General features: G+C 40.8%; 1 protein-coding gene across 1 annotated transcript in view; it reads left to right on the forward strand.

The window, feature by feature from the left end:
- Nucleotides 1–489: 489 nt before the first annotated feature.
- Nucleotides 490–20,515, forward strand: part of HACD3 (3-hydroxyacyl-CoA dehydratase 3) — a 32,293-nt gene continuing 12,267 nt past the window's right edge. Inside the window, exons 1-6 of the mRNA XM_082383453.1 lie at nt 490–766; nt 10,771–10,813; nt 12,701–12,774; nt 13,709–13,873; nt 15,469–15,520; nt 17,908–18,018. Of these exons, the coding sequence (XP_082239579.1) occupies nt 680–766; nt 10,771–10,813; nt 12,701–12,774; nt 13,709–13,873; nt 15,469–15,520; nt 17,908–18,018 (532 nt within the window). The 5' untranslated portion in view covers nt 490–679. The remainder of the gene's footprint in view (nt 767–10,770; nt 10,814–12,700; nt 12,775–13,708; nt 13,874–15,468; nt 15,521–17,907; nt 18,019–20,515) is intronic.

The raw sequence follows: 20,515 nt of genomic DNA on the forward strand, positions 1-20,515 counted from the left end.
CTTTACGCTTACTCTCCCCTCTTAGAACACTCTTCCATCCTCTCCCACACCGCTTTCCCTATAACCATTATCATCCTTATTATGTCTGTAATTGCTTGTGTCTTTTAATAGACTAAGGGTTCCAGGACGGCAGGTGCTGTGTCTTACTCCTGAAGCTCCGGTGCTTAGCTTTGAAGCCCGGGCACACAGTAGGCGCTCAGTAAATGTTGAATTAATGAATGACAAATGGGAGGAACCTTCCAGATACACCAATCCAAGCCCGTTCTCCATGCTGATCGTTTCCTCATCAGTCTCCAGCGTTTTTTAATTTTTACGCTTATTTTTAACCGTCCTCTAGAAGAAGAGAGGTAACTGCAGAGCACCTGTCGACTCCGGAGGCGGCAGCAGCAAGCAAGGGCGCCACACGCTCCCGGGCCCGCCCCCTCCCGCCTCCGCCCCGCCCCGCCCCACCCCGCCCCCACCCGGCTCGCCTAGAAGCCCGAAGCCCGGAGCCCGCGCCGCTGCTTCCCCTGCTCGCCACTGCGCAGGCGCGGCCCGCGAGCGTGGGTCGTGTAGAGGCTGCGGGCTGCCGGCACTCCGGAGCGAGGTGGTGTTGCGGCCTGTGTTCGGCCAGCTCCAGCCGCGCACAACCTGCCTGAGGCAGTGAGCCTAGTCTCCCCGCGCCCTGGGCAGTGTGGTCATGGAGAATCAGGTGCTGACGCCGCACGTATACTGGGCTCAGCGGCACCGCGAGCTGTATCTGCGCGTGGAGCTGAGTGACGTGCAGGTAAAGGCAGGGCGGCGGGACGTGCGCGGGTCTCGGCTCCTGGGAACCGCTGGGACCCCAGTCCCCTTTGTCCGGGTGTGTACCGGAGAGCCAGTAGCGCGCCAACGGGATCCAGGACGCGGTGCGCTCTCGGCATCCAGGCCCGAGCAAAAGCTGGCCCACATGGAGGCAGACCCTGGGCGCGACCCCCTGAAGGCTTCAGGTACCTCGGGTGCTGCGTGAGCCCCGCGCGGGCCTCGGAGGCTGCCCCGGGCCTCCTCTTTGTTCGCAGTCTGCGGCCTGGTGGAGCCCGAGCCTGGCCCTGGAGGCCTGGCCGTCGGAGTTCGTGTTTGCCGAAGCTCTTCGAGGCGTGGGATGTCGTTGGGTCGGGGGTGCAGTGTGACAGTGGCTTGCCGGGCCGTGGCTGGACGTCTAGCGCTGGCCTGAGAGGTCCAGCGGGTCCCCTCGGACCTTCACGAGGCCCGCCGCTGCCTTGGAGGGGTCACACCCACCTCCCAACCATTAAGTGATGGAAATAATTCTTGTTAATTTTAGTTCTAAAGTCCATAAGACCCCGAAGAAGTGATTCCTCCCCCCCCCACCCCCGTTCTTAAGGATGTGAGCTCAGGTTTGCTGAGTTGCATAGAGAACTACAAAATTAAGTTACATTGAGTATTTATGCTTGATCTCATTGGCTCTCATAAGAACAGGCTGAGGCCTCCTAAATGGTGGAGCTCTCAGGACCTGTGTACCCCTTTGTCTCGGTCCAAACCATCCAGGATTCCCGTTTTTGAGGAACTGGAGTTTTCAGTTTGGAATGTTCTTTCTACATTCTTACTCCCTACTCTCCTTGACATCTACGGCACTTTGTAACCTCCTTCACTCCCCTTAACACTCTCTGCCTCAGAGTCAGGTGTTTATGTTCGGATCTGTCAGCCCATCTGGTATACTGTCTTGCAAGGTGTAGGTGCTCATTGAGTGTGGACTTGAATTTGTTGAATTTAATCTTTTCTTCTGGAATATAAACCTGTTTTCCCATTGAAACTTAAGACAATACTGACCAGAATGCCTTTAAATAGGCTGTGTCATTTAATGTGTTAAATCAGGCTGAATTATACTTTTGCGTCAGAGGATGTATAAATGTTCTTTGCTGTGTCCCTCTACTCTGCTCCAGGGTGTTTTAATAAAAAAAGGAAAAAACAAACAAAATCTTTGTAGATGGGGATCAAAGTGTCCTTCTAGAGAGAATTCTAACATCAGTCAATAAGAAAAGTACAGAACTTGTGTCATGGCAATCTCTCTTAAGTATTCAGTTAAACATTGTGTAGACCAATTAAATAAACTCAGGCCCTCTCTAGTTGTAATAAGGATGGAATATTCTGGGATACTTTTGAAGCTACAAACAGAAAAGATGTTTTTAGGTGAAGTGGGGTGGTGTTGGTGGAAAAAAATGGAAACTAGTTGGGCAAATGAAAGAATGCATCATACTTAAATTTTTCCTGAAAGATCTAAACCTTTTAGTTAAGAAACATGAACACATGTGTTAATCATATTTGGTATATTTTAAAACATAAAGGTATGTGTTTGGAATATATTATAGTTAAAGAAGTGTAACGGTGGAGGGAAAAATGGAATTTTCTTTTGGAGAGAGAAATCCTTTTTTTATTCTTTGGGAAAAAATAAATCTTTTTCCCCAATTGAGTTTTTGGTTTTTCTTGGATTTCCCATCTGCAATTCTGAGGCATCCATTTCAACTACCATTAGTTTTAATGTAACATGTTAATACCATTCATAAAAGAAACCCCCTACCATGTGTGAAATACTACAGATTTACAAAAATGAGTCAGACTCAGCTTTCCAATGGCATTCTATCTAGGAGGAAGCATATTATATACTAACAAAAAGTTTTGTGCATGAGTATGTTTATTTGTAGAGTCGGAGTTGAATACTGAACCAGGTCCCTGGTGTTAAAGGAATTTGTTACCTCTCTTTTCGTTAGTTAGAGGTGACTTCCAGAAATAAGATGAAGTATTCTTGTCAAACTGAGACTGGGAGAGCTTCCCAGAAGGAGAACGGCATAGACTTTCAGATTGTCCAACTTGTTGTATGTGTCAATGCCCTACAGCCAAAGAGCTCCAGGAACACACCTCTAGTTAAACAAGTTGTGTTTATTGCTCATATCAGCAAGGGCGAGCATACTCCATGGGTTTGCTCAAAATTGATTATAGAATTTGGACTTTGGTGATTGGGAGACAGACTAAGGAAGCAAGGATTCGCTTTAGATTAGATGCTGTCAGAAAGCGGGCAGTTCTGTGGTTGGGTATCTGAATAAGTCTTAAATATAGGGAAGAGAGACCAGAACAAGAATAAAACTAATTGGTAGAGAAGTGGCAGTCACTTATTTTGGCCAAGAGAAGAAGGGTGTCTGATATTTTGTGGGTGGCATTGTGGCCATGTTTTTATCTGTGCTTACACAAAATTATGAAATGGCCTTTGTCTCATTTTATCAAGGTATTCTGTGAGATTATGTCCAATAGCAGAATAACGTGTTCTAGCTGTGAGTGCCAGGCCAGCTTTTGAATGTCAGGGGCTGCTCCTTTTTAAAAATTTCCCAATTAATTGTTCTCTGCAGGGCTTGTGAAACTGGTGATTCTGGCTTGGGATGAAGCAATTCGTTTACTTGTTTAATGAAAACCGTTTGTGGAGCACCTACTTTTGTCTCACCTTAAGCTAGGTACTGGGCTGTTGGATAGCTCTCTATCGCCCCCTGCTCTTCGTAGCATATGTATAAGTGAGTTTGGATGTTGAATTCCAGTCTGGGGGCATCAGCCCTGCTCCTTTCCCTTTCTGAGACACAGAGAACCATCAGGTTTTCACATCTCTCCTCTGTCTTTGGAGCTGCAGACAGTGGGGCTAGGGCAGGGTTACTTTCAGAATAGAGTTTGTTTTCAGGATAAGCATGAAGGACAGATTGTGCCAACAATCATAGTTGTTAAAGCATTTGTTCATTTATCAAGGTTTTTGTTTGTTTCAGTTATATGAGGGCAGTGTGCATAGCTCTGTTTGGGAGCTGTTTGAAAGATACTGTTCTTGACCTTACCTAATAGAGAGTCTGGTGGAAAGAGTGGTAACTGAAGGCATGAGATTGGGTCCTTGCTCTTCCACTTAATATCTGGTGTCCGTGGATTATTCACTTAACCTTTATGAGCCTGAGTCTTTTCATGCAAATAAATGTGAATAATAACACCTAATTCACAGGATTGTTTTGAGGCTTAAATTGGATAATGGATTTGAAAGTGCTTTGTGAATTCTAGTGTGCTATTCAAGTGTAAGGGATTATTGTTTTGATACTAAACCTTAGATGAGAGAGAGAAGCACAAAGAGGAATAGAACAGAATAGAGGCTGTTAGCAGATTTATCCATATATGAAAACGTATTGAACAACAGTGGTGGCTTTACAAATTAATAGGCGAAAGGATGAACCATTCAGGAGATTGTATTGGGACAATTGGTAATCTAAATGGCAAAAAGATAAAGTAAGATCTTGCCTTATGCCGTGCACAAAAGTCAATTTCAGGTGGGCTAATGAACTAAATGCATAAAGCAAAACTACTAAAAGAAAATGCAGGAGACTGTCTTTGTGATACTGGAACAGGGAAGAATGTGTTAAACAAGACACAAAAACATAAACCCTAAAAAAAAAGATGGCAGATTTAAGACAAGCTTGAGGCAGATATTTGTGGCACATATCACTGAGCTCTTCCTTATATGCCCAAGGAGACAGTATGTTCATTACGGCAAAAAAAAATTGAAAACAACCTCAGTACTTATCAACAGGAGAATGGATAAACTGTGGTATATTTATACAACAGCACACTGTACAACAGCTAAAATAAATGAAACAGAACCAGCTGTATCTATGGATAAAGTTTAGAAATATATCAAATAAAAAGCAAGTTGAAGAATTATATGTATTCATATTATATATATGAAACCATTTATGTAACATGTAAAATAAAAGTTTGTATTGTAATGAATACCCAACATGTTGTACATGAGTAAAGAAATACAGTGGGAATGATAAACTCCAATTCTAGAATAGTGGTTGAGCTTCCCTGGTGGTGCAGTGGTTAAGAATCCGCCTGCCAATGCAGGGGACATGGGGTTGAGCCCTGGGCCGGGAAGATCTCACATGCCATGGAGCAACTAAGCCCGTGCACCACAACTACTGAAGCCCGCGCGCCTAGAGCCCGTGCTCTGCAACAAGAGAAGCCACCGCAATGAGAAGCCCGTGCACTGCAATGAAGAGTAGCCCCTGCTTGCTGCAATTAGAGAAAGCCTGCGCGCAGCAATGAAGACCCAACGCAGCCAAAAATAAATAAATAAATTAGAAAAAATCATAAAATCTGTCATTTTATCTATATAATCTCACTCTTGTACACATAAATATGAAAATATAAGCAAAAAAATTGGTGGAGGTGTTCCTAAACCATCTTCATATTTCAGAATCCACTTTTTTTTTTTTTAATGTTTATTTTGGCTGCGCCAGGTCTTAGTTGTGGCATGCAGGATCTTCGTTGCGGCATGCAGGATCTTTAGTTGCGGCATGTGGACTTCTTAGTTGTGGCATGCATGTGGGATCTAGTTCCCCGGCCAGGGATCGAACCTGGGTCCCCTTCGTTGGGAGCTCAGAGTCTTACCCACTGGACCACCAGGGAAGTCACAGAATCCACTCTTCTGAATCACATTTCTACTCAGATGTCACTGTCCATGTTTTTCCATATAGTATCATCCTCTGTGCCATTAAGAGCACTAAATGCAGCATTTCTGAAAGAACGCTCTACTGTTATCTCATTTTTTTTTCAAGCCATCCATACCTATTTATAAGTTTTGATGCTGGCACATTCTTGCGACACAAACCAGGATTCATACCACTTCCTTAAATGGCTTTTAAGTGGTTTATTGGCTGAAATATTGAGTTACAGCTGTGTAGTCATGCCATCTGGAATAACAGCCAAGCTCCCATATGCTAGACAGTGACAACCATGTCATGGTTGCTACTTTGCCAAAGCAAGTGTAAGGTGCTGCTGTCAATTTTAATAAGTATCCTGATTTTAGAGATATTAAATTTGAGAAAAATGTCCATTTTAGAATTAATGAGATATTAATTTCATTTTGGAGTTGTCAATTAATAAGTTTTAGTATTTAAACCCCTGAGGCAGGATGAGATCACCAGGAAGAGAGTATGGATCAGAGATTACCAAATCATGCCCAAAACATGTCATGATTAGGAGCCTGGGGCTGTTTGCCTTGGTTTTGCCACTTGCTGATTTTGTAATCTAAACTAGTTACATAATCTCTGTAAGCCTCTGTTTCCTTGTATGTAAAATTGTTATATGAATAGTGCCTATTTTATAGGGTTTTTGTATGTGTGTGAGATAGTAATGTGGAACACTTTGAAAAATAATTGGCCTATAGTGAGTGTTCAATGAATGTTAGTGAAATGAGCTGGGTGAGGAAAGTGGCTAATTGGAGAGGATAGGGTTCATATTAAGGGGGTAGCTGTTGTCATTCAAGAATGCAGATCTGAGGTTGGCATCTAATTCTTCTAATTTTTGAAGAAGAAGCTGAAAATCCAGAGTTTTTAAAATGAAAAAACCTCATAGTTTTTATACTTATTCAATAAATATATAAATGCTTGCTGTGTGCTTAGTAGTCTCCTAGACTCTGGGACTTGGGCATGAGCAAGGCAGACAAGGTCCCTGCTCTCATGAAGTTTATATACTGAGTGGCGGTGGCGGCGCAGGAAGACTGGCAATAGAAGCAGATAAATTCATCAGATAGTTTCAGATAACCATGAATGTTATGAAGAAAGTAAAGCAAGAAAAAAAATATGAGAAGGAATCACGAGAACTATTTCAGATTGGGTAGTCAGGGAAGGTCTCTTGGAGGAGGTGACATTTGAGCAGATATGTAAATGTTAAGAAGCCGTGCAAAATTATGGGGACTGAATATTATAGGGAGAGGGAACAAGCTACTGCAAAATTCCAAGGTGCAAAGTACTTTGTGGTGAATTAAAATTAAAAATTAATAAATAAAAAATATTCTCTGTAGGCCATATAAAATATTGTGGGTTCAGTTTGGCCCAAGATGCCGATTTATGTCAGAAAACTGATAGATATTAAAAACTGATAAGAGAGGGACTTCCCTGGCAGTCCAGTGGGTTAGACTCTGCGCTCCCAATGCAGGGGGCCTGGGTTCGATCCCTGGTCAGGGAACTGGATCCCGCATGCATGCTGCAGCTAAGAAGTCTGCATGCTGCAACAAAGAGTCCACATGCCACAATGAAGAGCCTGCATGCCGCAACTAAGACCCAGTGCAGCCTAAATAAAAACAAAAAAAAACACAAAAACTGATAGAGATAAGAAGCAGCCCAGGACTGCGTCCTGAGACACTTAAACATTTAGAAGTTGAGCCGAGCAGAAAGCACCAGCAGAGGAGGTTGAGAAGGAGTAGCCTGTGAGGCATAAAATCCAATGCAGTGTCCTGTAGTGTCCTCGAAGCCAGGAAAGAGGGATATTTCAGTGGGGTGTGGTCCGCTGTGTCCAGTGCTGCTTAGAGGTTGAATAAGACGAGATTGTGTGTCTATTGGATTTGGCAATGTGGAGGTTATTGATGATCTTGGTAATAACAGTTTCAGTGGAGTGGTGAGGATGGAGGCTAGATCAGAGTAGATTTCAGAGTATTTGTGGTAGGGAAGAACAGATGATTGTAGATAACTTTTAAAGAAGTTTTTCTTGGTGGAGGGAAGGGATGAGCAAAGAAATCAGTGGTCTTGGAGTTCAGAGAATAGAGAGATCACTATGGCCAAGGATGTGGACCTTGAGCTGTGTTTTTAAGTATAAGTAGAATTTGGATCCAAAAAGGGGATTAAAGAGAATAGGTACTGTCATATACACCCAAAAAGAATGAGTGAGATCTCTATGAACTGGTAAGGATTGATTTAGGTGAAAAAAGCAAGGTGCCTAAGAATGTATATTCTGTGCTATCTTTTGTGTAGAAAGAAGGGGAAATAAGAATGTCTGAATATATTTATTTATTTTCCCAAACATATACACACACAGAGGAAAGATAAACCAGGTGCCACTGAAGTGGTTACCTACGGGTGGTGAGTGGGAATGTAGTGGAGGGGGATGGGTTTGGAAATAGGACTTCTGAAGATACCTGTCTGTAAAGTTTGACTTTTGAATGATGTAAATGTTTTACATACTCAAAACTAAAATTCAATAAAAAAGGATAAAATGAAAAATCTTGAAATTAAATACAATCAAAAGGACCTAACTGTATATCAAATTGATAACATAACCATACAGATAAATAACTTAGTACAAGTAACATTTGAACACAGTACTCTGGTTCTTTAGTAGATATACTCTAAGGACAAAAAGAACTGCAAATAAATATTGTACTTTATTTATAGGTTTATTGTTAGTAAAAATATTGATGTAATTCTGAAACCTTTAGGATCAAAGAAGTAAATGTGTTAATGTTATTAGGAACCAAAATATTCACCATAAGGAGATACAAATATTAAATAACAGAAGATAAGGAGAAACCCTATAATGTAAATTTTTAATTTATTTTTTGGCTGCACCATGCGGCCTGTGGGATCTTAGTTCCCCGACCAGGGATCGAACCTGCATCCCCGGCATTGGAAGCACGGAGTCTTAACCGCTGGACTGCCAGGAAAGTCCCATAATTTTGAATTGGGCATTTCGGTATGACAACATGATTTTTTAAAGTCCTAGCTAGACACTAAAGATGAGCATTGAGTATACCTCAATGTGCCCAGATCATGGCTTCTAAATTACAATTCCGCAGTAGAGGAACTATGAAGCCCCTTGAAGAAATGGCCAGTTATTCCGGGTCTGTGCCAGAGAAAGTACAACATCCTCAAAGGCTACAAGGTCATATCAGAATAATACAGGAGCTGGTTTGAAGGGATTTCAAATTTGTGACAATTTGTGACCAAATTTGTGACAATTTGAACACCAAAAAGAATAAGAATAGTATTAGATTTTGGCAGAGTGGATTAAAAAGGAAATCCACAACTCCATAATGATAGTCAAAAAGAAATAAAGAAGACCAGTTTGTGGGCTGAGAGAGGGGGGCAGGAGGTGGGTGTGGTTATAAAAGGGCACCATAAGGGATCTGGAACTGTTCAGTATCTTGACTGTGATGTTGAGTAGACGAACATATACATGTAATAAAATTGTATAGAACTTACACAGACACACGCAAATGAATACAAATCAAACTGGGAAAATTCAAACAAGATAGGTTGACTGTATCAATGTCAATATCCTGATTGTGATATTATACTATAGTTTTGTAAAATGTTACCATTGAGGGAAAGTGGGCAAAGAGGACAAGGAATCTCTTGATATTATTTCTTTCTTTCTTTTTTTTTTTTTTTTTTTACTGAAATGTATTCCTTAACTACTACCACCTTTGGAGAAGCTGAACCTGACATGCCCAGTGTACTGCTGGGTACGAGTTAGCGTCTGAAATCTGGCTCACAGAATGCTTAGTGAAATCCAGGCCCTGTGCTGTGGCTAGATGCTTAAACCTTGGTTTCACACATCTATGTCTGAGGAGAATAAACTGGGCCCCCCAAACTCCTTTTTTCCTTCCAAGTGAATTAAGATATGGGGAACACAGAGTGGGGCAAGAAGTGACTTAGGTAGGAAGTGTACCACCAAGACTTCCCAGAACTCTAGCTTTCATGATAATATTCACACCAAAACCCTGTTTCCCTTATAGAGGAACGATGCCCTTGAAAGTGTAGCCTTTTTTGATGAGGTTCCGTAATTCCATCTTCCTGGCACAGAAAAGATCATCTAGATTGTTAGCCCCTTTGGGTAAGCTTCTCAGCCTGAAGTCTGTACTCTCACCGGGGAAGTTCTTAACCTAAAGCTTGGCTCAAATGCTCCCCCAAGCCAGCCTTCATGCTCCCCCTTTTCCTAACGCTCTTGGCTATGAATAGAGCATCTAGGCTCCCACTGCCTTTTTGTATAAACCCCCCCCTTCACCTTCTGTCTGTCTTGTTGGTTTCCTTTGATGCATGATGGAACACAGAGAGTGGAGCCTACAGGAGAAAAATGAATGAACTAGCTGTGGCACTGGAAACAGGCTGCTTCTTGCTTATAATTTTGAACTGGGAGTTAGGAGATAAACTGTTTCTCATCCACTGAAAAAAGAGTTCAGTTGTTTCACTTTAAATTATGCTGCTAAAAGGCATGTAGCAACTTCTGGGAATAAATGAACAATTTGGAGAATTTCCATCTCTTCTAGTCTTGGTTTGGATAGGGGTTAAGAGCGTGCAGCCTGAGGCTGAAGCACTGCATGTTTCATTTTCATCCAACCGCCTGTAATCCGCAGCCCTTCCCTTAACCTGTAGGAATTAATTTATTTTTCATGTTGCAGCATGGGTCTCACTCCTTGGTGAGGCTGTCCCCAACCATTCTATTCCCACTGTGCTCACTTTATTCTTAATGACTGTAACACTTAACTGCTTTTTACTACTCTTTTGGTCTTGAGCATATGTTACTTGATACTATATCGTTTCTTCTCACAGGAAATGACTCATCTGTTCTACTAGATTCTCTGCCTCCACAGCTGAGGGACTGAGTCTTAGAGATCTGTGTATTCCTCTGTAGCACCTCACACGGCACCATGTACCATTTACCATGAGCAGAATGGACTGACTCAGTATCTGATTGTTCTGCACAGCAGAGCAGTTTAGGGTCCTTCTTGCAGGAGCCTGCAATCTCAGATGGGTACAGATAGACATAGAGAAACCCTACACAGAGATGTGGATAAATGACCAAATATATTCCCTGGGGGAAGCACAGGGCAGGAGGTCGAGTGCCCAAGGCAGATGGATGGAGGGAAGTAAGCGCCTGGTTTTAATTCCATTTTTCTCATTAAAATGCCGTTCTTGCATCCTTGGTCTCTTTCCACAGAATCCTGCCATCAGCATCACTGAAAATGTGCTGCATTTCAAAGGTCAGTATCCTGGCAAATGTTCTCAGTCCTCTACACAGTTAAAGAGACATAGTGGTGGTTGCTTTTTATTTTTATCTGTTTATTTTATTCACTTTCTGTTGATGCTCACCACTCTGATACTTGTGGGATAAGCTAGAATGTTTTGCGACGTATGATTAGAAAAGTCAGTAATTTGTTTAATATCCTGTTTTCCCCTGGGAGAGGCAGTAGATATAGAGAAAAGGTATCATGGGCTAGAAAATAGATTTATATCTTCTAGCTCTAAATCTGCGACCACCTCGGACAACTTATTCACTTCTCTGGACCTATAAAATGAGGGTATTGGGTTATAATCTGTGTTTCTCAAACTTGAGGATCCAAGGACACCTGAACACACGTCCACAGGATCCTCCAGGGCCATAGACCCTAGATTAAGAAACGTGTTATGGATTAAATATGGTCACTTTAAGTGGTATTTAGCTCCATTGCAGCTGTGAACACAGTCGCAAACACTGAACTCCTGCGGTAGTACTTGATTATAAGGTAGCCATCTAGATGACCCAGAATATGATTCTTTTTAAAAATATTATAACAAAACCCCCCAAATAGAAATTTTCTTAGTGAGACTTTGTGACTCCCTGATATACTTACAGACCAGTTTAATAAGCACTGCACTCTCGATGACATCTAAAAGCTTTCCAGCTCTGACAGTCTTTGATTCTGTGAATCTGCCTCCATCTCCTTCCTCCTCAGTTCACCAGCAAATTTCCTGCTGTGCCTAAGAGGGTAGGTCTGGATTCATTGTTACCCAGTAGGGTAACAGTGATAACAGGGTGGGATTCTCCCTGCTCTCTCTCTGTTCTGGTTCCTTGGAATGTCGTTAGTAAGTGACTGGGATTATGGGAGATTGAAGAGTTTCTGCTTTACATGAGACTCCATCTACCTTAATATACTTGCCTGAAACACAACCTGGCTTTTGAATCTACTTTTCCAGGTGAGAGCAGTGGTGGTGGCAGCTCAGATTTTGAGGGGGAGCTAAACATTTGAAAGGAAGTTAAAATGATAAAAGTGTGTCTTGCCACGTGAAGCTTATAGACTGTCCTACCTTAAGGAATTTATGGTCTTAGAGAATGGTAGCCACCTGTAGCACATATTAGGCAAGTCATACCACATATGACCAGATGAAGAAAGATAATCGCAGGAGGGAACCAAGTGAGAGAGTCAGAGGGCAGGGACGTCCCGCAGTCACTGGCTCCTAGGCACAGCACCTGCTTGCTTTGGGGAAAGGAGCCATGTCAAGGCACAGGAATGGCATGATGGTCACCCTGAGGACTTTCCTCCTAGTTCCATTTGTCCTCAGGAATGAGCTGAGAAAATGTTATTTTTCTTTTTTGTTCCATTTGGGATGTGCTAAAGGAAAAGTCAGCTGCTCCATCATCTACCCCTGGTTGGAAGGTGTTAAATTTACAGCTTTCTTTGAGACAGTCCAGCATTTCTGTGTACCCTGTGGCTTTCCTTAACCGCAGTCAAGATAATACACCTACTTGATTTTTCTCTGCTGTGGATTCAGAACCAAAGTAAATGTGAAAGTTAAATTTATATCTATGTGTTACCTTTGGCTTTGCTTTCTGTATTCCTTTTCCTGCCTGTTATTTGTACTGGGCATCATTGAGGCCGCATTCGAAGATTAAGTAAATACTCTGGAACTGCTCACCAGAAAGACATAAGGAGATAAACTTTTGTCCAGGATTTAGCTTATCTAGCTGTTGAGTAGCTCTGCTCACAAGCCCCCACTCATTTGCAGGACCCATTAATATTTGCATATCCCTGAAAGAACTGCACTAAGCTAACATTTGAATGGCCTCGCTCTGCACAAGTTCACAGTAACCCACATTTCTTTCTTTATAGCTCAGGGGCATGGTGCCAAAGGAGACAATGTTTATGAATTTCACCTGGAGTTCTTAGACCTTGTGAAGCCAGAGGTATGTTCTTTCCTTCCTCACTTCCCTGTACATTTTAAGAAATAAATACTCGTAGTTTTGTGAAATGGGGAGCAAGGATTCTGGGGAAGAAGAAGATAAACCAAAGTAGAATATACTTTTGTTTGGAATAGAGCCCAGGTTTTAGCTTCAGAGGAAGAGGAAAGTTGGAGAACCTGAGTCGAATCCGGGCTCTGCCATTTATTAGTGGTGTGAATAATTCTCCTCACCTCTTTGAGTTTCAGTTTCCTCATGTGTTACGTGAAGGATTGGGTTAAGTGATCTCTATGGTTCTTTCCAGCTCTGAGATTCTTAATAGTCAGCAGTGGTTTAAGGGGTAGAGAATCTGTCTGGGGCTTGCTTTGGAGGCAAAGGGAGAAGCCATATAGAAGAATGATGAGCTGGAACAGCCCCTAAGAATTTGAGTTTAGTTGAGAAGACTCTGTAGTGAAAGACTCCCTGTGAAAAAGTTGTAACTGATACAGTACAGTTCTGGCCTTGAGGCAGGCCTTTCTAAAACAATGCCAGAAACCAATGACCATTTGAATTGAGTCATCTTCATGGGAGGAAAATTTGGAAGGTAATGGTGCACTTGAGAAGGTGATTGGATGTAGTGCCTTGCATGATGTAGATCTGGTAGGACGTTCATGCCAGTTTCTGCTAGGATAACCAGGAACTATCTGCCTTTCTTATCTCGCTTTCCTCCTGTGTCATTCACGGGGGGAACCAGAGAAAGACATGGCTGTTTTTACCAGTTCTTCCTTGTACCAGCCTTGGTCTGGATGTTTTCTTTGCTTCAGGACTTTTAGGAACAAAGAAGGAAGGGGAGTAAGTATACAGTGCAGCTTCTCTGTATGGCCACAGTGGTTTGTACAGTTTCAGGGGAAGGAGCGGGGGATGTGGGAGGGCATTCTCACGTTCTTGCTTTCTCTCCTAGCTGGTTTACAAACTGACCCAGAGGCAGGTGAACATCACGGTACAGAAGAAGGTGAGCCAGTGGTGGGAGAGACTCACCAAGCAGGAGAAGCGCCCACTGTTTTTGGCCCCTGACTTTGATCGTTGGCTGGACGAGTCTGATGCTGAAATGGAGCTCAGAGCCAAGGTCAGTAAGGACCTTAGGATCTAGACAGAAGTCATGAGGAACCCAAGTTATTTGGGCCACCTCAGATATCTATCAGAATCTGATAGAATAAGGACAAAGTTATAAATTCCCTGAAAGACCTGGAGATGTGGTTTTATAGAAGTACTGGTCATGTATTTTGTAGACTGTCCCTCAATTGGGATTTGTTTGATGTTCTTCTCATGATTAGCCTAGGGCGATGGGTTTTGGGGAGGAAGCCCACAGAGGTAAAGTGCCATTCTTATCATGTCATATCAAGAATATGTGCTATCAATATGACCTATCAGTGTTGATATTAATCTTGATCATCTGGCTGAGGTAATTTTTGGCAGGTTTCTCCCCTGTAAGGTTTCTCTACTGTAATGTTACTCCTCTCCTTCCTTTACTGTTCTCTTTGGAAGGAAGTCACTATGCATAGTCCACACTTAAGGAGTCAGGAGTTATACTTCCCATTCTTAGGGTGGAGTATCTGTATACTTTATTTGGAATTCTTCTGCATGGGAGATTTTTCTGTTCTCTATCATTTATTTATTCAGTCATATATTTATATCAGTATGGACTCATGAATATTTGTTTTATAGTTTGGGTTATAATCCAATACTATGTTATTTATTTTGTTGCTCAAATTTTTCTAGCTTTGGCCACTGGAAGCTCTTGCAGTTGGCTCTTGTGTCCCTTTGACACAGCTCCATCATCATGGGCCTTTTTTTTTTTTTTTAAAGAAATTAATCCTTAATTTCTGGCACTATAAGCTACGCCAGGTTTATCTCGTTTATTCCCTGCTCTGTTCTTTTTATTGGAGAATGGTAGTGGAAACCAAGATCTGGGTGCTAGGTGCGCTCATTGCCTCTGGGGTGTCAGTGCTTTTAGGCCCTCTCAGCTGATAGAACAAGGAAATCTATTTGTGTATACTAACCCATGCGTATACACTTATCTATAAATATTTCCATATATATCCATCTATATCTATATTAACATAGTATAAGTTCACACTGATGTTGGAGACGTGATTTTAGCTTCTGGAAAATTATATTATAGAGGTCTTAAAAATAAAATAGCAATCTATTTCCCGCCCTAAATTTCCATTTTGTTTCTACAACCATAACAAATTTTCTGGATGTCTTTTCCAGCTCCAGGATTTTAAGGCTGCCCACTTTGTAGTTTGGAAGCCAGCTGGTTGGTTTAATTCTGTGAGCATTGGATGGGCATTCTGTGATACCAGTGCTACCCAGTCAGGAGTCAGGCTTTTTGGCACCATGAGCTAGGACATTTTCCCCAAGGAAGCAAGGAGGTGGCTATGAGGGAGCCAGATCACTTATCCAGCATGGGGACTTCTGCAAGCATCTGGAAATTCTAACTTGTGTTCTTTTTTTTTTAAATTTATTTTTTATTGAAGTATAGTTGAAATACAATGTTGTGTTAATTACTGCTATATAGTAAAGTGACTCAGTTATACATATATATATTCTTTTTCACATTCCTTTCCATTACGGTTTATCACAGGATATTGAATGTAGTTCCCTGTGCTATACAGTAGTCTAACTTGTGTTCTTGGAAAACTTCTGTCCTAATTCTAGGAAGAAGAACGCCTAAATAAACTCAGAATTGAAAGCCAAGGCTCCCCTGAAAGTAAGTTGGCCTTGCTGCTGTGGTAGTTACCAGTTAACTTGTGACAGAGATGGGGGTATAGATGAGTGTGATGTGACAGGGGTGCTCGCATTGTGTAGGGGAGTTTATGAGAAATCCTTAATGTCCAATGCTTAAGCTGTGCACACCCACATCACAAGTCTTACTTTTAAGGTTTTCCTTCTGTTGGGGGCCGAACATCATATGAGTACACCAAGGTTGGTATAGCAGAATGGAAGAACCTCAGTCTCCTGGACTGGCCTAATAGGTGGGTGCTAGGTGGCAGCAAGTCCTGCAGAGGTGTGGAGATTACTGCATAGGTCCATGATTGCACTTCTTCCAGCCTGGTGTTTTTGTCCCAACTGAGATCATAATGGCTGTGGTTGTCAGCCTTAAAGATGGAAAGTATTCTGTATAGTCCTGCTGTTCATTAACCTTTTAAAAATCCAGTTCTATTTCTGTTTCTACCCAAGCAAGAAGCTCTGTAAGTGTATTATCGTCTGGGTATCGTAGATTAAATTCAGCAGCTATCTTAACATTTGTGGCGTATGGAAAGCATTGCACTAGGCCCTTGAGATGTGGAGCCAGTGACTCCATCAGAGCACCTGTGCTCAAAGAGCTTCCGTTCTAGTAGGAGGACCATGCAGGTCTATACAAAACTAATGCTGAAAAGTAGAATAAGATAAGGGTTTCTCGTATGTCCTAAATTGAACTTTTTCAGTTTTAGTGGCACTTATTTGGCATGCCATAAGTAGGAAAGGGGAAAGTTTTAGAGCAGTGGTCTTCAAACTATGTTCCATGGTACCCCAGGGGTTTCCAGAGATGCTTTGGAGGGAGGGATAGGCCAAGCAAGCAGGTCTACTTCAATCAGAGCAGCTTGGCTTTTGTGTTTTATGTATTAGGGTTCTGAATAAAGTTTCCTTTGAAAAAGACATTTTATTGCTTTTTAAAAAAATTGAATAACCACTAATTTAGAGGAATTTTCTGCTTTAGAAAAGCAGAGGAGGGGAGAGGATTAGTGAAGGTGAAGAATAACAACATAAAAAGGCCACCTTGAGATTTGAATTAACTTTTTGGTGTTTTAGAGGGATAAACTTCTGAAATATGTAAAAATTCTTATATATGGATTTTTGAGGATCTTAGAAAAAGCTTTAACAGTTTTATCTAAATTCGTAAAGTTTCCTGATGAAAGAAGTTCTATATATGGGGAAGTGTAATAAATTTTTGTAGTTTTGAAGTAAAAAAATTTAATTAGTTAAATGTTGCTACAAGTCTGACTTTTTTGGCCCCTTAGGATAAGGCTATTTTTGATTGACCACACTAATCGTGATTATTTGAGCATCAACCAAGTGTCTATGCAGAATATCTCTGTAGCAACATTGATATGTGGCTACAAAAATATGTAGGTAGGAATACATATGTAGCAGCAACACCCGAACTCTGTAGTTCTTCTCAAGAATTATCCTTTCCTTTGCCCTACTCCTTTGACTCAGCCATGACTCTGTCTAAGCTCCTTACTCCTTCCTTAATTCCATAGTTGGCTCTGTCTTCACAAACTCTTAGGCTGCAGACAAAATTAATGTCCCTTACTCTCCTTCCTGCCTCTTGGTTTGTAATTTTCCTCCTTTGGTTATATCCTCATTCTACCATCTTTCAAAGCCCAGATAAGATACCATCTCAGCCATGCAGACTTGCCTGATACATGCTTCTCCAGCCTAAAGTCATTTTTCTCACCTTGAAATTTTCACAAGACATTACCTATCACTCTCAATCTTGTAATATGGTTTTTAGATTGTAAACTCTTTGAGGGCAGCATCATGTCTTAACCATCCTTGAATCTCAGTAGTGCTACTCACAGTATCTTGTATATTGTAGGTATTCAGTTAATGCTTGTTTAGATGGATATATGAGCAAATATCAGAATTTTTTAATTACAGTTTCTATCTCTTTGAGCTAGTTTGACCTACATGACCTAAAAAAATTCTAGAAAAGAAGAAACTGTAGATTATATTAAGATGACAAGAGCAAGAGCTGAGTATAGCTTTATTTCCTTTTAATGCCTCCTTAGCTAGTCAGTCATTCTTTGCCAGAAGTAATTTTTCTTTTTCCCTCTTGGATTTGTTAAGTCTGTATACTTACTCTTCAATGCTGTGAGGGGAAAGACTGCTGAACACATACCTTGGACTACAGTGTTCCTTATAATTTTTCCTTATCTGTTTTTCTGTGGGACCAGGAGCCCAGGTTGTTGCAGACCTGGGCCAGGTATTTTTGGGGGAGCTTAGGGCACCCAAGTAGTAAAGAGGGATGAAGTCATCCGAGTATGCCGCACATACCCATCTCCTGCTATGACTACTGCTTTTAACAGCTTACCACCTTGCTTTGCTTTTCAGCTCTTGCAAGCTTGAAGAAAGGATACCTGTTCATGTATAATCTAGTGCAGTTCTTGGGATTCTCCTGGATATTTGTCAACATGACTGTGCGGTTCCTTATCTTGGGAAAAGGCAAGTGCAAAATTTCAAGGCTAGTTTTCTTTTTTCAGTAGTTTGGCCCCCTATTCACCAAAAGTAACAGTCTCTGCCTTTGGTATTAACAATACCACCACTCCCACCCCCTACCCCCCCACCATATTTGTGTAGCACTTCATGCCTTTCATTGTATGTTCACATCTTTCACTTCCCTTGGCCTTGTGAAACAGGCAGACTGGATGTTCTGTCCATTTAATAGATGAGAAAACAGGCTTGGAGATGGTCAAAGAAATGATCCACATCCACACAGCTAGCCAGGGGTACATCTTGGGCTGACATCCCTTTCTTATTCACTGCTTGATAGTTCATTTATAACTAAATAAATTGATGTGATACTCACAGTGTCAAAGTTATACAAGTCCTTAAGGGATCTCACCCCTTTGGAGCCTAAATAGACTAAATGGACTATTGTAAAACTGAATGAAAAGACTATCATAAAGATATTAGTTCTTGGGGCTTCCCTGGTGGCGCAATGGTTAAGAATCTGCCTGCCAAGGCAGGGGACATAGGTTTGAGCCCTGGTCTGGGAAGATCCCACATGCCACAGAGCAACTAAGCCCGTGCGCCACAACTAGTGAGCCTGCGCTCTAGAGCCCATGAGCTGCAACTACTGAGCCCCCGTGCCACAACTACTGAGGCCTGCGCGCCTAGAGCCCATGCTCCGCAACAAGAGAAGCCACCGCAATGAGAAGCCCACGCACTGTAATGAAGAGTAGCCCCCGCTCGCCGCAACTAGAGAAAGCCCACGCACAGCAACGAAGACTCAACTCAGCCAAAAATAAATAAATAAAATAAATAAAAATTTATATTAAAAAAAAAGATATTAGTTCTTGCTAAATTAATTTATATGTTTAACAGAATTCTGGCCAAAGTAAATGACAACAGAACATTTTTGAGAATGTGATCTAAAGTATTCTGAAATTTTATTGTGAACAATAAATAGATAATAAAATTTGAGGGAAGAAAGGGTAATGGGAGAGGACTTTCTCTACCTGATATGAAAGAATGTAATTAAAATAGTGTAGTGCTAGTATAAGAATAGACTAATTAATAGAGCAGATTAAGTGGCTCAGAAATAGGTCTTATGTTTTATATATATATATCTATCTCCAGATTATGGATATGATAAAAAAAAGGAATCATGAATCAGTGGAAGGGAAAATACTTTCCAATCATTTTTTTTTTTTATTAGATGGAAAATGTTTCCAAGGAAAATTGGTTAGGTTTGGGAGGCAGATAATCTGTTTGACTCTTCTCACACTGTATACAAAAATAAATCCCCCCAAAGGATTTAGGAGCCATATATCAAAAAGTTAAGTCATAATAGAAGATAAAGTAAATTTTTATAAAATCACATGTGGAGGGTTAGGAGTTTCTAACCTTAAAAGTGATAGAAGAAATCATGAAGAAAAAGGTCAATGTATTTGACTACATAAAATGCCTAAATTTCTATATATGTAAAAACATCCAGCCAAAACAACATTAAAGATTAAAAGCATATTGAGTTGAGCAAAATGGGGATGGAGGGTTGGTGGAAAATTGCAACAAATATCGGCAAGGGTTGTTTTTTTTTTACATATAAAGAACTTGTACAAATTGATTTTAAAATGTGAAAATTCCACCCAATAGATAAATAAGGGTCATATACAGGCTGTTCATAAGAGGAAATAAAACTAATTCAGCACACAACAAAATGTTTAACTCAGTAATGGTGAAGGAAATGAAAAATATTATTTTTTATGTATCAATTTTGCAAAGTTGTAAAAGACACCTAATTCAAGATAACATATGCTAAAACAAAGACAACAGTGGCTACTGGGAGGGTCCATAAGTACAGCAACTCTTTGGGAAAATCATTTTGCAAGGTGCATTGAGAACCTTAACTGTTCATAGCCTTGAACTTGGTTATTTCATTTCTGGAAATATGTTCTAAAGAAATAATTGAAACTACAAGAAAAGCTTTTTCAAAAAGATACACATTTATGGCATTATTTGTATTAGTGACAAATTACAAACTACCTAAATGTCCATCACTGAAGGATTGGTTTAGATTGTTCACTCAGTGGAATGTTGTAAAGCAAATATAAAGTATTTAAAGAGGTTATAATAATATGGAAGAATAATTATGATGGGCTAAAAAGGTAACATATAAATTTGTTTTTCCAGTTTGATCACACCAATATAAAAAGGAGAAAAAAACTGAACCAATAAATGTGAAATGATTGGAAGAAAAGGCACCATTTTCAAATGGTTTGAAAAGATCATTTAAAATTTTTTCCTTATTTTTTAAAGTAAATATGAGGAAAAATATAAGCATAATGGAAAATATAAACTATTTAAAAAGAGAAAAAAATCCTGTAGACTATTTTACTCTTCAGTCCTAAATTTTCCCATCTGAGTTTTGTAAAGGTGAATTGCAGTTAGCTCCAGATTCTTGCGAAAGAAGTGCACGTTGTTTTTCCAGCCTTCTTAA

This window comes from Balaenoptera borealis, assembly GCF_965194805.1.
Source record: "Balaenoptera borealis genome assembly, chromosome: 3".
Lineage (NCBI taxonomy): Eukaryota > Metazoa > Chordata > Mammalia > Artiodactyla > Balaenopteridae > Balaenoptera > Balaenoptera borealis.